This window comes from Pteropus vampyrus, unplaced genomic scaffold (genome assembly GCF_000151845.1).
Source record: "Pteropus vampyrus isolate Shadow unplaced genomic scaffold, Pvam_2.0 Scaffold434, whole genome shotgun sequence".
In the NCBI taxonomy this organism is placed as follows: domain Eukaryota; kingdom Metazoa; phylum Chordata; class Mammalia; order Chiroptera; family Pteropodidae; genus Pteropus; species Pteropus vampyrus.
The window spans coordinates 971,535-987,652 of record NW_011889215.1 but is presented as its reverse complement, the minus strand read 5'-3'; the positions used below and the strand labels follow the sequence as shown (position 1 = coordinate 987,652).

General features: G+C 36.4%; 1 protein-coding gene and 1 pseudogene across 1 annotated transcript in view; both read left to right on the top strand.

The window, feature by feature from the left end:
• Window positions 1–16,118, top strand: part of SPIRE1 (spire type actin nucleation factor 1) — a 207,688-nt gene that overhangs the window by 15,512 nt on the left and 176,058 nt on the right. The window contains exon 3 of the mRNA XM_023523983.1: window positions 3,025–3,059. Within this exon, the coding sequence (XP_023379751.1) occupies window positions 3,025–3,059 (35 nt within the window). The remainder of the gene's footprint in view (window positions 1–3,024; window positions 3,060–16,118) is intronic.
• Window positions 1,238–3,016, top strand: LOC111732204 (annotated as a pseudogene).

The following is a 16,118-nucleotide window of genomic DNA, read 5'->3' as shown; positions in this document are numbered from 1 at the left end:
TTCTTTGTAATTCTCCTTACCTTAAGAATAGATCAAACTGAAGATGTATATCCGTCTACTCTCAAAGAGGTTACTGTCTGTTGTAGCTTGTCTTGATACCATATTTTTCCCTTCCTCCCTCCCTTCCTCCTGTACACAGTAGATACTCAGTAAATGTTTGCTGAGAGGTAGTCTGTGCCCTTCTTTGAGCTATTCCTGTTGACAGTACTTTCCTAAGTTAAATTAATTACCATTTCTATAGGAGTCAAGTATAATTGATCTACCAAAAACACTAATATTTTGAGCAGTCATATATATATAAATAAAAGGATATCTAATATATATAACTTTATAATGTATCTTTTATAGCAATAAATAAGTTACATATAAAACCCTAGTGCATAAACCCATATATTATTAAACTCATTTTACCTATATATTCATGTAATCTTTAATTATCTCATATATCATTTTTAATTCACAGAACCTGAGGGTCCTTTTTTTCTGGTCTCAATTTCAACCAGTATTTCACATTAAGATCATTAGGTCATCAGAAATTGTGTGTTTCAACTGTATTTTTCACTTGAAGAGGTGAGAGGCATATGAAAAACATGATTTTTTTTTTGGTGGTATCATCATAGACTCTAAGGTGTGTAAATTCTAGTTAAGCACCAAAAAAAAAAAATCACAGACTGATAGAACAACCACTGTGGGCTAGGTGCGGGGCGGGGGGCGGGGAGGGTAGTAAGCTGGGGAGAGGAAGGAGATAGAGAGAAGCTAATGTTGGTGGAGGGAAAGAGATGGGAGGGAGTAAATGTGTATTTGAACTTAGTACAATGAAATTTGAGAAGTATAAACTGGGGAAATTATAATTTTTAGTATTTTATTTTTGTTAAAACTAACAAATGAATCTCCTTTAAAATAGCTGGTATTTTTTTTTTTAAAGTATGTTTTAATCACCCAAATTGACAGAAATATGTAACTACATTTTCCTTGGTATTATGTCTCAGTGATGAAGAGAAAATATTAATGTTGGTACAGGCAAATATTGTTTAGTTATTCTTTAGGGGATCATCTATTGGAAGAATTTCTAGATTATATGTTTTCGTGTAGTATTATGTTAAAAACAGTCATCATATATTAAAGAAAATAGGAACTGGGAACATTTCTGTTTTCATTGATTTGATCACTGTACCTTTAAATTGGAACTATATTTGGGGAAAGCTTGAGTCTTTTAAAGATTTTTAAAGATATTTCAGAGTATTTAAAAGGTACTTTAAAAAAGTATTTTAAGATATTTTAAAAAGATTTAGATTTTTAAAGCATTTTTATTTTACTTTCATTTGTACATATGCATATTAAATATGTGTACGTGTTTCAGATCTTATTACGATTAAGCATATTCTTCCCATCTTTTTCTGTATTATTTTCTTATGAGCCTATGTAAACTTAAATCTCTAAACACAGCCTTCTAGACTATTTGGTCATTTCAGCACCTTTTATTTGCATAGATTTTTCATAAATGTAGCCATGGCCAGAGTATCTCAAATATTTTTATCAATGATAAAAAAGCGAAAATTGATTCAGTGCGTAGAAGGAGCTGGCTGGGGCCTGGGTTGAGGGCAGGCTGGAAGAAGCATGTTTATTTGGTTTTGGACACTGTAACAGAGCTATTTGGGTTCAGCTGCTGGTCAAAAAGCCTTTGTGGGTCGGACCAAGAACAAGGCCGGAGAGATTCCCAATGGAGTCCATGACATGCAAGCAGAATCTCAGTGACCAGTTCTACAACACCAGGTGCTGCAGCTCTTGCCATGTCTATACTGAGTCTATCATCCTGGGGACCTGGTACATGATGGTAAACCAATTGATGGCAATTTTGCTGACTATGGAGGTAACTCATCCAAACTCAATGCCAGCTGCCAACAGTCAGTATTGAGTCACTGGCAGTTGTTATTTGAGAGAATGGCTGATAATGCCTGTGGGTTTTTTTTTTTTTTGCTGTCTCAGTTCTTATGTTTATAAATCAGTTCAAAGCTGGTACATGGAGCAATTTCTTATCAGGTGGGTTAGCTTTTACTGTTCTTTTACCAGCTTTTTGACTTCGTTCTCAGTTGCCTGGTTGCTGTTAGTTCTTTCACTTATTTGCCAAGAATCAAAGAATATCTGGATCAATTACCTGATTTTCCTTATAAAGATGACCTCTTGGCATTGAACTCTATCTGCCTCCCGTTCATTGTTCTTGTGTTTGCCTTATTCATAGTTTTTAAGGCTTTCTAATTAACTGTGTTTGGAACTGCTATAAACACATTGACTACAGAAACATGCCAAAGATTACGTACTCTGCTTTTGAAGCACCTCCACGTTATGTTTTACCAATCTATGAAATGGCAGCGAAGATGCCTGAAAAAAGAACCTTCACCTCCTTACATGCTTGCTTGAAGAAATTCTGCCCTTGTCATAAACCCTATACCAGCTTTTTGTCTTTTTTTTATTTTACAGAATGCAGCAATACAGGGCTCTTCAAACTTGTTTGATATAAACTACATTTTTCTTTGTTTAAGCATTTTCAAATACTAACAAGCTTTTGAACATCTATTAAAAGTCAGGGTTTTGTTTTTGTTTTTGTTTTTGGTTAACTCTAACAGTTTAGTAGTTTTTAAAGACAGTCTAGGTTAAGCAAGAGCAAAGTGCCATTTTTTGCCTTTAATGGGGCGGGGGTGGGAACAGGGTATTCTCTATACTTTTTTCCTTAACTTTGCACTTTCTTTATGTAATAGTTCTCGTTTTGGGTATTTGCTGCCCTAGTTACTTTTAGGAAGGATGAATGAAATATTCAGGGTAAGTGAGTTGGGTATAAGATCTGAAGTTTTCAGCTATGAAAACAGGAAAAATATATAACATTTTAACTTAACTGTGGAAGATGATGGTTGCATATTTCTAATTTGTATGTGTTTCCATCTTTGTGATAAGATGCTTTAATAAATCTCTTAAAATTAAAAAGAGGTTAAAATCCTTTGAATTAACTTTTTGTATTTTTTATTACAGGTAAATTGGGATATTCACATTGTACAGAAACAGAGGTAAGAGAAATGCTCAAATATTTCTTAGTAAAGCAGCTTCGCAGCCCTACATAGACTACTTTTGAGTACTGAACTATGTCGCTGTGGGTTTTTAGTGTTCTGATAAGACTGTGTTGAGAGCAGGTATATATATATCTTTTACATTTAGGAAGTGTAAAATGTGAGGAATAGTCAGTTACCTCATCCATATTTTTAAAATATCAGGATGTGTTATAAGATTAACTTAATTATATTTTAAATTTTTTCTCATTATTTGTAAAGTTGAGTCAGCTAAGATTCAGTTTAAGTTCTTTTTTTCATAATCCAATCTAATGTGTCATGACAAAGAAATCATTTAAATATGTTTGACTCTTATGAAGCTATCTTGGTGTAGGAAAAAATAGGGACTTGGAAACAGTGTTTTAGTGAGATTAATAAATGAATTAATTGCTTTGTTATTTGTATAAGTAGGATTATTAATTTTTAACAATATAATTCAAAATTCTGATTGTGAAATTCCTGTGTTCCTTGCAGGAATTTCAAGGATAACACTGAAATATGAGGGCAGCATCCATGAATTACATATCTGTGGTGTTCTTTTTAGGAGCTGTTGTATTATCCTTACATGGAGTGTCTTAGATCTTTTGTTAATGGCAATGCCTAATTAAGGATTTGAGAAGTTATTTTTCTAATTTTATAATACATCTATATGTTGATGCAGGTGTTAGTAAATTTTAACTGTCACTTTAGTAAAATGCAAGGTCCCTAAGGGATTATATTGTATAATAAACAAAAATAATTTATTAGTTTTTGCATTCAGAAATAATACAATTTATTTTCGTATTTTCTATAGAGATAATTTTGCCAAATTCGCTCTAAAAATAGGCAAGAACTTAATATTTTTATATTGCAAAGATTTTTGGTGTACTGTTCAATATGATATGAAAGTGAGATTTGATTTGAGTTAAAAGATATAAATTCTATCTATGGCTTCTGGCGTGCATTTTTTAGCTTTATGATTTTGAGTAAGTAATTTTTTCTCTCAGAACTTTAGCTTTCTTATCTATAAAGTGTTAATGATAGTCCTTGTTAACCTCATGGGTTGGGAAATTTTGAAGGGAATATGTATGTGTAAATGTTTTATAAATTCTAATGACACTATTATATATATATCGAGATGGTAAAATACATTCAGCATTCATCTGCAATTAGCTAACGAAATGTGAAGGTGAGGATTTTACATACAAGGCATATCATAAGTCTCATTATTCTGTCTTAGGTTGTATTACCATAAAATCAAAACAAGTACTGAACAACATTTTAACGTTTTGTTCAATACTTGCTTTGTATAGAAGTGTCACTTCATTTTATCTCCTGATTATCTTTCAGCCTTACCCTTTGATCCATAATTTACTTTGGTCACCAAAAGAATTGGAACCTAAACAAAACTCTCTTCTAGAATTTTTTTTTCCTATAACTATTTGAAAAGGAAAATCACAAGAAAATAAAAATTTCAATCTGATATTTAGTTTACAAAATAGGTTCGGGGTATTTTCTAGGGGTAACAGTGGTGGTCATCTCTGGGAAAGAGATTGGGATTATGAATGGTGATTTATTTATATTGTTTTTATTTTTTAAAAATGAGAATGTCTGTGTACTTTGGTAATTAAAATAATAAAAAGGTAGTGCAGTGGAAGCAGTGAGAACTTTTTCAAGAAGTTTGATGACTTGAGAGGAGGAGGAGAGAGCTTGAGTAGGAAGTTTTGTTTTGTTTCAATTTTGTTTTTTGAGATTAGGGAAGTCTATCCATTTGGTGGTGGTAGTAAGCGAGCCAGGAGAGAGTGAGACTGGAGTACAGATTAGGGAGTAGATATTTGCTGAAATCAGATTACATCTAGAAGGTGGCTTGACTAGAGCAGTGGTTCTCCAAGGGCTGTGGGAGGACTTGGGGGGCGGGGACGGGGTTCCTGACATCCTTTCGAGATCACACTATTTTCAAAGTAATACCAAGATATTATTTGCTCTTTTACTTTCATTGTCTTGAGAGTGTACTGGGGAGTTTTTAGAGGCTACATGACAGCGAGCCTGTGAGTGTCATTCTAGACTGCAGAAACAGATATGAGATCTAGCTGGCTTTTATTAAGCATGATCTTCAAGAATTTTGCAAAAATGTGAAATGGTACCATCTCTATCACCTTTTTTTTCTTGAAATTTTTTAAAATTTAGTTTCAAGTATATAATACATTGGTTAGACATCTATATTGTTCATAAAATGATCCCCACAATTGCACCCTCCCTCCCCTGACCTTCCACCTAGCCATCGTATTAATGCTAACTGCATTCTCCATCCCCATGACCATCCATCAGCTACTAATTTGTACTTCTTTAGCCCTTTACCCCATTCTCCCATTCCCCCAAACCCCCTTCCCCTCTGTCCGACATCAAATTGTCCACTATATTTGTGAGACTGTTTTTGATTAGTTCGTTCTTTTTATTCCTTAGATTTCACATATAAGTGAAATCATACAGTGTTTATCTTTCTCTGTCTGACTTAAATACCTACTAGGTTCATCAAATCAATATCTTTTTCCATCCTCTTCCTTTTCATATGTAGGAATCTTGTTTTCTTATCCTTCAGTTACTCTATCTTTTGGTTGGAGCACTTAATTCTTTTCCATTTAAGGTACTTATTGATAGGAATGTAGTTGTTACCATTCTTTATTCCTATTTTTGATATGTTTTTTCTTCTTAAAGAAGTCCTTCCAACATTTCTTGTAATACTGGCTTGGTGTTGATAAATTCCTTTAGCTTATTTTTGCCTGGGAAGCTCTTTATTTGTCCTTCAACTCTAAATGGTAGGTTTGCTGGATAAAGTATTCTTGGTTGTAGATGCTGGGTCTTCATCACATCAAATATTTTGTGTCAAGCCCTTCTGTCCTGCGTAGTTTCTTTTGAGAAATCAGCTGCCAGTCTTACGGGTGCTCCTTGTAGGTAACTAACTACTTTTCTCTTGCTGCTTTTAAGATTCTCTCTTTATATTTAACCTTTGACATTTTAATTATGATGTGTCTTGGTGTGGGCCTCTTTGGACCCCTGATTTTTGGAATTCTTTGAGTTTCCTGGGGTCTATTCACCAGATTAGGGAAGTTTTCAATCATTATTTCTTCAAACAACTGTTCAGTGTCTTGATTTTCTTCAGTTACACCAATCAGATGAATATTTGGAGCCTTAATAGTGTCCCATATCCTCCTTAAATTATTTTTATAGTCTTGGCATCTTTTTTCTTGCCATTCTGATTGAGTGTCCTGATTGGCTTTCCTGTCCTCTAGATAGGGCATTTGATCCTCTTCTTTATTCACTTTGCTTATTTCTTTGTTTACTCCATTTAATATATTTATCATCTCAGATAATGTCTTCTTCATTTCTGACTGGTTCCCTTTTATAATTTCCATTTCCATTTTTATGTTTTTTATCTCTTTGTTGAAGTTCTCACTGAATTTATCTCCACTTCCCAAAAGTTCATTGAGCATCTATATAACCAGTGTTTTGAACTCTGCATCTGTTAGATTACCTGACTCCATTATATCTGGGTCTCTGTTCTGCTTTCTCATATGGTTTCTGCTTCTTTGTCTTCCTATCTTGGCTGCCTTTCCATGTCTGTTTCTATGTACTAAGCGAAGCTCTTAAGTCTCCGGTCTTAGTGTGGATTTCTGAAGTAGGTGTCCAGTCGCACAGTCTTGAGAGAGGTTCAGCTGCAGGCCAGATTTAGCCCACGTCTCTGCCCCTCCGGGGCCACTTGTTAAGATTCAGCATGCAATCCACATATGCTGTGCTTATAGTTGCCTCAAAAGGCCACAGTAGAAACCAAGGCCAGTTGCCTCCAGTGTGAGTCTAGGTGCTGCTCAGCAAGGAGCACCTGACTCTCTGTGGACACACCTGGATGTGGCTTGAGTGGGGCCAAGAGTTGGGGGAGGCAGAGTTTCAGGGCATCCTGGACTGAGCGACCTCTGTTATCCAGTTTGATGACATCACGGCTATCACTGTTGGGGTAGCATTACGTCCTCGCTGGGAGAGGGGAAGACTCAACAGGGAACAATGGATACCACCGGCATTTCTGCACAGAGCGAATCTCACCTTGGCCTGCCCTCTGACAATGTCTCTCTGTAAGTCTCTGGTTTCCCCTTTGCACAGCCGAATCGGCACTGGTGCTCAGAGCAAGCAGGTCCATCACCGTGAAAATCGCGGACGTAGCCCCTTTAAGAGGCTTCTGCAGCTGCCGCTGCTGCAGCCTCTGTCTCACTCAGTCGTTTGGACTGGCAGCCCTGTGTCCTTGCCCCATCCTACCTTCTGCCATTGCAGGGTGATTTCTTGTATTTCTCCCTAGTTGTATGACTTGTTCATCTAGATCCCAGGCGATTTTTCCTTGTTGCTGCTCCTTGTTTCCATCACAACTTTGATTTGGTCGCCAGGGAGATGAACAGAGCCTCTATCACCTACAGCATTTTTTTCCTCATCACTTTTTTTTTTAACAGTTTTTTTTTCCATAAAAATGTTACTGATATTAACATGTTTAGTATTATTTTTTAATAATTTATAATACAGTATATGTTGATATGTTATAGTTCACATAAACAAAAGTTCATTGGACTCCTCAGTAACTTTTTGGGATGTAAAAGCATCCTAAAAATTAAAAGATTTGAGAAATTTGGGGCTGGGGCATGGATAGCAGAGGTGCTTCTTCCTGAGAAACGGAACTGAGAGTTAAGAGAGATAAAACTAGGGCCCTGAAGTAGACAATGGGAAAGTTGAGAGAATCATTGCTCTGTGGATTTAAGCCAATCTTTTTTGTCAACGAGAAGACAGGGTCATTTTTGAGAGTGAGGTTATACTGGATCAGAAAGGTGGATTGGTAGAGCCTCTTTTTTGCCCTTAAATTGTTTATCTATTGAGAAAAAAGATTCTCAGTTCTTTCTGTAAGTTAAATGTCCCATCAAACTCTTGCTGGCATTAAGTCCACACCAAGAGAAAGGTTGCTAACAAGTTTTGCAGATGAGAAGTGTGAAGGATTTTGGATGAGGTGGAAAAGCAGCATATTGCTAGTTCCACACGGTAATGCAGGGTTACACCAGCCTTTCTGAATTGGAAGGGGTGTTGGGAGGAGGCAGTGTGAAGGCTGTTTGTTCCTGGGTGCTGGATGATGTGTTGCGAATGTAGAACATTTAGCGTAAAACCTGTCTTAATGAATGCAGCGTATTATTATTACTTGGGAGGTGTAGGGTTTCCTGGGAGAAAGAAAGAAAGTCTTACTTCTTCAGAAAGACTCATAGAGCCACTAGGAATCTCAGGATGACTACTAGGAAAAAGAGTCCTTTCTGGTGCTGTAGGACCCTCATCAAGACATATGGTTGAAATACATAACTTTAAGTACGACTGTTTTTATTTTAATAGCTTTTGTGGTACAAAAAATGTTATGAATTATTTTCTAGTTTTACTTATAATTCCCTTTTTAATATTTTTCATAAAAACCCAACAAAATTATGACTTTAGAGAAAGCAAAGAGACCATACATAGGCATTGAATCAACTTTTATGTGATCTTATACCTCAAGATTAGCTTACTGTTTCTTAAAATCAAGTACAGTTGACCCTTGAACAATGTAGTGGTTAGGGGCACATCCCCTATGCAGTCGAAAATGCATGTATAACTTTTGACTCTACAGTTGACCCTTTGTATCTTTGTATATTGGTGCTTGGTTTCTCATCCACAGTTGGAAAATGCAGTTAGGACTGTGGTTAGGAAAGCAAAAACACTGTTTCCTAACTGTGAGTGGTTAAATCCGTGGATGTTGGATGTGAAGCAGTGGATAAGTGCATCTTCACAGCTCAAACTGTGTTGTTCAAGGGCCAACCGTATTCTACTTTCTCACTACTTGGAAAAATTTTAATATATGATTATACTCGTATTTTCCAGCATTCTAAGCCATGAAGGGATATCTTTCATATAATTTGTTTTAAAAGACATGCAAAATTTTTTACTTTACAGATAGGCAATTTAATTTTTTCCTATAGCTTTTTTTTCCCATTTTTTGAATGTACAATTTATATACAGTAAAATTTAACATTTTTAGTTACAATTCTTTGTGTTTTGATAAATATATTCTTTTGAACCATCCCCATAATCAAGTTCTGTCACCTCCTCAAATTCTTCCATTTCCCTTATAGTCATTCTCTCCTCTCCCCCCAGCCCTTCGTAACCACTGATCTGTACTTTGTCCCTCTCATTTTGAGAAGGACATGTAATTTAAACAATGTGTTACTCTTACTTCTGCCTCCCTAGGAGTGCCTCACAGCTCAGACTGGTATTTATAAACTCTTGAATGACTGACCTGTATATGTAGGAACTTGTCTGCCATGGCAGTAGTCCTGATCCATAGTTTAGGGGGAGCTTTCACCCCATTTTGCAAGTTTTTCCTACTGTCATTATTTAAATAGTTTTGTTGGTTATACTCTTATAGTTGAAGAAAATTGCTAAGCAGTTAAAAATACTAAAAAATAAAGGATTTGAATTTTCAAGTATTTTAATTGAAGCTTTTTCATTGTCGTTTTTAGCTTTCCAAATTTCATCACATTCTTGTCTTTTATTAGCTCGTTAATTATTAAGGACTCACAAGCCCTTTCCCTTTAGCAGGAAAGAAGGTTAAATGAATAACTAAAACAATCTTGGTGTTTCCCCTGGTTGATTAGCTCTATTTTAAGTGCAGTAGGTTAAAGTATTATATAAAGTTACATTAACTTTTGTCAGTACTTTAATCTTGATAGAGCTTGTTTCTAAAAATAGCGTGGAAGAAATATTTAAGCTTTCCCAAGGGAAGTTATTAAAAAGATTCATGTCTACATCTTAGAAATAACTTCAGATATACTGCACATAAATACTTTGTTTTGTTCCCACATGCATCTTTAAAAATACTTTAGAACTTACTATATGCTAAGTGCTATTATAGACATTAACTAATTTAATTATCAAGACTAATTTATGGAATGGATACTGTTGTTATTCATATTTTAGAAATGAGAGCTAAAGTATAGAGAGGCTAAGTAACTTGCCTAAAGCCATAGTCAGTATGTTGCAGAACCACTTCTCTTAACCTTTCATGTTTGTTTTATCTAGCCTTTATCTGTACAGTATGGTATCTGTTTAATGCTGATAAGTAATTTAATGCCCCATTTGGGACATTGAAATGGCTGAGTGTCTCTTTATTACATATATGCCTCTTACTTGTGACTGTTTCAATTCCTGGCATTATGTAGCCAGGGAATATGTTCTTGCTACATGTAAACTTGGTAAAGGAGTGAATGGAGTTTATGAACCTTCAACCCCAGTGGTTAGGTGAAAATGTAGTAATTTGTGAAGTAGTCTGATTCTAAATTACTTAGAACTACTCAAAAATTGTTCTATATATTTGATTCTCTTGGGAAATCAGATATAGAATTAGTCTGCTTCATGGGGAACCCAAAACTCATTTGAAAATAAGAAATACATCAGAGTTAATATTTTGGACTTATTCCATTCTGGTTATATATAGTTTTGGATACAAACTGGATTATATGAAAAGTTTTATGTTTCTTGAGCAGTCTAAAATAAACTGGTAGTAGTATGTGGGTCTTTCCTGCTTTAACACAGAATATAACATTTAAAAATGTCTGTTTTATCTTTAGTTAAATCAGCCCACGGCACTTTGATTTCACCTCTGGCTCATGTATATCATGGTAATAATTGGATGAGTAATGCCTCTTTTAATTGACATTTGATAGCCCTTAGTTAATTTTTTTTCTGGCTTTATTGAAATATAATAGACTTAGTTGCTCATATTTACATTGTACGATTCAATGAGTTTTTTAAAATTATAGTTGACATACAATAATATAACAGTTTAAGTTGTACAGCATAGTGATCAGAAATCCACATAACTCACAAAGTGATTTTTTCCTCCAGGTACCCCTATGACATGGATATTTTTACATTTACTTGTGTCCCATAGGCTCTTTAAATTATTGTTATAGTCTTGGCTTCTTTTTTCTTACTGTTCTGATTGAGTGTCCTTGGCTTCCCCACCCTCTGTATCGGTGGTTTGATACTCTTCTTTATCCACTCTGTTGATTCCCTCTGATATACTCTTCATCTCAGATAATGTGTTCTTCATTTCTGACTAGTTCTCTTTAATTTCAATTTCCATTTTTATGTTTTTTATCTCTTTTTTAATTCTGAGTTTATCTACTGTTCCCCTAAGTTCATCGAGCATCTTTATAACCAGTGTTCTGAACTCTGAATCTGTGAGATCGCTTGACTCCATTATATCTGGATCTCTGTTCTGGTCTCTCATATGGTTTCTGCTTCTTTGTCTTCCTATTTTGGCTGCCTTTTCCTGTCTGTTTCTATGTACTAAGCAAAGCTTCTAAGTCTCCCGGTCTTTTATTAGTGTGGATTTGTGAAGTAGGTGTCCAGTGGCACAGTCCTGAGAGGGGTTCGCTGCAGGCCAAGTTTAGACCCAGCCTCTACCCCTCCAAGGCCACCTGCTAAGATTCAGTATGCAATCCACATATGCTGTGCTTATAGTTGCCTCAAAAGGCCACACCAGAAACCGAGGCCAGCTGCCTCCAGTCTAGGAGTCTAGGCACTGCTCAGCAAGGAACACCTTACTCTCTGAGGATGTACCTGGATGTGGCTTGGGTGGGGCTGCGAGTTGCTGGAGGCGGGTTTTCAGGGAATCCTCCGGGCGGAGCGACCTCTGTTATCCAGTTTGATGATGTATCCGCTATGGCAGTTCCGTGTCTGTGCACTGAGAGTGGGGAGGGCTCAATAAAGGAACAATGGCTACCATGGGCACTTCTGTCTGCAGGGGATTCTTGTGTCTGGCTCTCACTCTGACAACTCAGTGTCTCCCTGTAAGTCCCTGTAGGCCCCCAAGCAACAGACCCATCACTAGGGCTCAGAGCAAGCAGATCTATCACTGAGAAAGTTTGCTTGCAGACATGGCCTCTTTAAGAGGCGTCTGCAGCTGCCAGCTGCTGTTGTCATAACCTCTGTCCCACTCAGCCACTGGGTACTGGGTAGCCTCGTATCTTTGCCCCCTCCTACCTTCTACCATTGCAGGTTGATTAATTTTTACTCCCTAGTTGTAGTGCTTTTGTTCATCTAGATCCCAGATGACTTTCCTTGCTGTTTACTCCAAGTTTCTGTCACAACTTTGATTTGGTTGCAAGAGGGATGAACAGGGCCTCTATCATCTATGTCATTTTTCCCTGTCTCTCCACCTTTAGTTACTTTTAAAAGTAACTAAAAAACCTAACATGAAAGAAAAATGTAATATTTTAACAAAAAACAATTGTGTAAAACTTTACCTGCATAATGAGCCTGTTTTATATGACTGTAAGATAATATTTGACACCAAACTAAGTAAATGTTTGAATTGCTAGCAGAATCAAAAAGGCAACTATACTTTTAGATCTTCTCTTTTAGCAGAAGGCTTTATGTGCTCTTAAGTCTTACTTTAAGGGTTTATAAATGGAATTGCATAAAAAGAAGTTAAAATGATGTGTATTCTATAAAGGAATTGGAAGGATAAGTTCCATTAACTGCTAATTACAACAGCACTTTCTCTTTGGTTAGCAGGTAAAAGGAACAGGAAGGATTCTCACATTCTACTTCCTGTCTTTTTGGATTAAATTTCCCAAACATGCCTGAATTTACATGGCCATTTGATTGACATGAACGTACATGGCCTAGAAATGGGTTTGTGTGAGTAAATTGAGTCTGCCTTTGAGTTGCTGCTTCTGAGTGTCAATATTAGTAAAGGTTAGTAGTAAGATATTATTGATGTGATAAATAGATAATCTTACTTAGATTTCATGTATCATCAGATACATACTGGGGGAAGTACGATAGTTACTTGGCACATTTGAAATTCATTTTCCCTTTCTCCCTGCCTCCTTTCTCTCTCCTCTTTTCCCCTCTCCTCTCTCTGTCTCAGATAACATTTATTACCAAAATCTCCTTTCTATGTTACAGTTATAGATGTCTCAAATATAGAGGACATGGTTTGACCATAGGATATAAAATTTTTACAAATAGTTTTCCTTTGTATAATTTTTATTCGCAGACCAATGACAGTTAGAAATACATGTCTGGAAAAGGATTTTAAAATAACCAAAATTATCTTGGAGTAAACATTTTATTTTTGAAGGAGCAGAAAATTTACCTTTCAGGTAACTTAAGCATCTATAAGTACTTCGATAATAGAGTAGAACATTTTCTTAATAATTTGCCTTATCAGGGGGCCATATCAATCTGCTTTAATGAAAAGTTTAAATTTTAAATGTATTTAATAAAATAAAAGTTAGTGTTTTTCAGTATAGATAGTATAGTGTTGACAGGGTCAAAGTGGGAGAGGGCTAGATTTTCATTTCCTTCTCCAAAGTACAGTTGACTCTTGAACAGTGCAGGGGATTGGGGTCACTGACCCTCGCTAGTTGAAAGTCCTTGTATAACTTCTGATTCCACAGTCAGCCCTTTGCGTCTGTGGATTTCACCAAGTGTGGACCAAAAATAGTATTTGCAACCCGCAGTTAGGAATCTGTGGTTGGGAATGTGAAAATACTGTTTTTGATCTGCAGTTGGTTGTAGCTGTGGATGTGAAACCTACAAGTATGAAGGGCTAAGTATAGTTAATGAAAAAAATTCTGAGTATAATCGAACCTGTACAATTCAAACACGTATTGTTGAAGGGTCAACTGTACCTTTATTTATTTGTAGAAATAGTGTATATTTATTGTAAAAATTAAAACATCATAGTAAGATACAGGGAAGATAAAAATTACTTCATATCCTACCATCTAAAGATAATGGTTGTTTAGAGTATTTTTCTAGACATTTCTTTCCATATGTACATAATAAAGTTGACTCATTCAGAGTATCTGTTACATGCTACTCTTAGGGATATAAACATCTTTGCATAAAAGACGAACTTGGCTTCAAGGAATTACCCAGGCTGGGGAAAAGGGTATAGATACATGGGGCAGAACTTTTTAGGCAGAAGGACATAATGGTGAGGACTCTGAGAGAGCAAATTAAATGGAGCATTTAATCCATTTATGTTTAAAATAATAATTTTTTTAATTTGCTCTCTCAGAGTCCTCACCATTATGTCCTTCTGCCTAAAAAGTTCTATGTAACCAGGTATACAACATAGTGAGTAGGTATTTATATAACTTACAAAGTGATCACCCAGATAAATCTAGTACCGATCTGATACCTTATATGATTACCGACTATTACAGTATTATTGACTATATTACTTATGCTTTATTTTATATCCCCTTGAATGTTTTGTAACTACCAATATGTACTTCTTAATCCTTTCCCCTTTTTTACCCACTCTCCCAACACCTCCTCCCATGTGGCAACCATCAAAATGTTCTCTATATCTATGAGTCTGTTTTTATTTCTTTAGATTCCACATGCAGGTGAAATCATATGGCGTTTGTCTTTGTCTGACTTACTCCATGTTGTTGCAGATGGCAAGATTTCATTCTTTTTCATGGCCGAGTAATATTCCATTGTATATATGTACCACCTCTTTCTCCATTCATCCACTGATGGACACCCAGGTTGCTTCCACATCTCAGCCACTGTAAATAATGCTGCAATGAACATATGGATGCACATATTTCTCCGAAGTGCTATTTTGGATTTCTTTGGAAAAATACCCAAAAGTGGGATTACTGGGTCCTTCTTTGTGTATTGTTACAGCCTTTCTTTTAAAATCTATTTTGTCTGGTATAAGTATTGATTCCCAGCCTGTTTGTTTGTTTTTTTCCATTTTTATGAACTATGTTTTTCCATTCCTTTACTTCAGTCTGTGTGTGTCTTTGAATATGAAGTGAGTTTCTTATAGGCAGTATATGTAAGGGTCTTGTTTTCTTATCCATTCAGCCACCCCGTGTCTTTTGGTTGGAGCATTTAATCTATTTATGTTTAAAGTAATTGTTGATAGACATGTAGTTATAGCCATTTTATTATTCATTTTTTTAATCTTTTTTTCCCCCTTCTTCAAGAAGTCCTTTTAACATTTCTTTTAATACTTGTTTGGTGTTGATGAACTCCTTTAGCTTTATCTTGTCTGGGAAGCTCTTTTATCTGTCCTTTGCTTCTAAAAGATAGTCCCTTTTGGCCTGCAAAGTTTCTGTTGAGAAATCATAAGATGTCAGCTGACATCTTATGGGAATTCCCTTTTAAGATTCTCTCATTGTCTTTAACCTTTGGCATTTTAATTATGTTTCTTGGTATGGACCTCTTTGGGTTCATTTTGTTTGGGACTCTCCGCACTTCCTAAGCTTGTATGTTTATTTCCTTCACCAGGTTATGGAAGTTTTCAGTCATTATTTCTTCAAATAGGTATTCCTTGTTCTTTCTCTTCTCCTTCCTGTATCCCTATGATGTGAATGTTGGTACACTTCATGTTGTCCCAAAGGCCGCTTATACTGTCTGCAGTTGAAGCCGGCCACTGGGTGTGCGTGCCGGAGCCTCCTGGGAGGGGCCTTGCCATAGGCCAAGTTCACCTGCAGCCTGCGCCTTGCCTTGGTCCACTTAGCATGAGCCACAAAACAATCCTCAGATGGCCGTCACCCATGCTGGGCTTGGGAGTGCCTCAAGAGGCCAAGCCAGGAACTGAGGATGGCTGCCACTAATAGCCAGGCTTGGGGCTGCTCAGCAAGAGTTATAGGGCAGGCTGAGGCCAGATGCTGCTTGTTTAGGTTTTGTGGCCTTTTAGAGATTTTAGGTAAGTCCACATCATGAGCCAAGACAGGCCATTTTTATGGAAAAGCCACTAGAAGCAGTTTGGGTGGGCCTACAAGTTGGATGGAGTGGGGTCTCAGAGAATCACTAGGGCAGGGTAATCAGTGTTAGCCGGGTTCATGGATACTCATGTATGGTGGCTGCCTGCATCTACATACTGAGTTAGTGGAGGGCTCAACAAAGGAACAATGGCTTCTGCTAACACTTCTGTCTGGGAGAAAGCTGCCC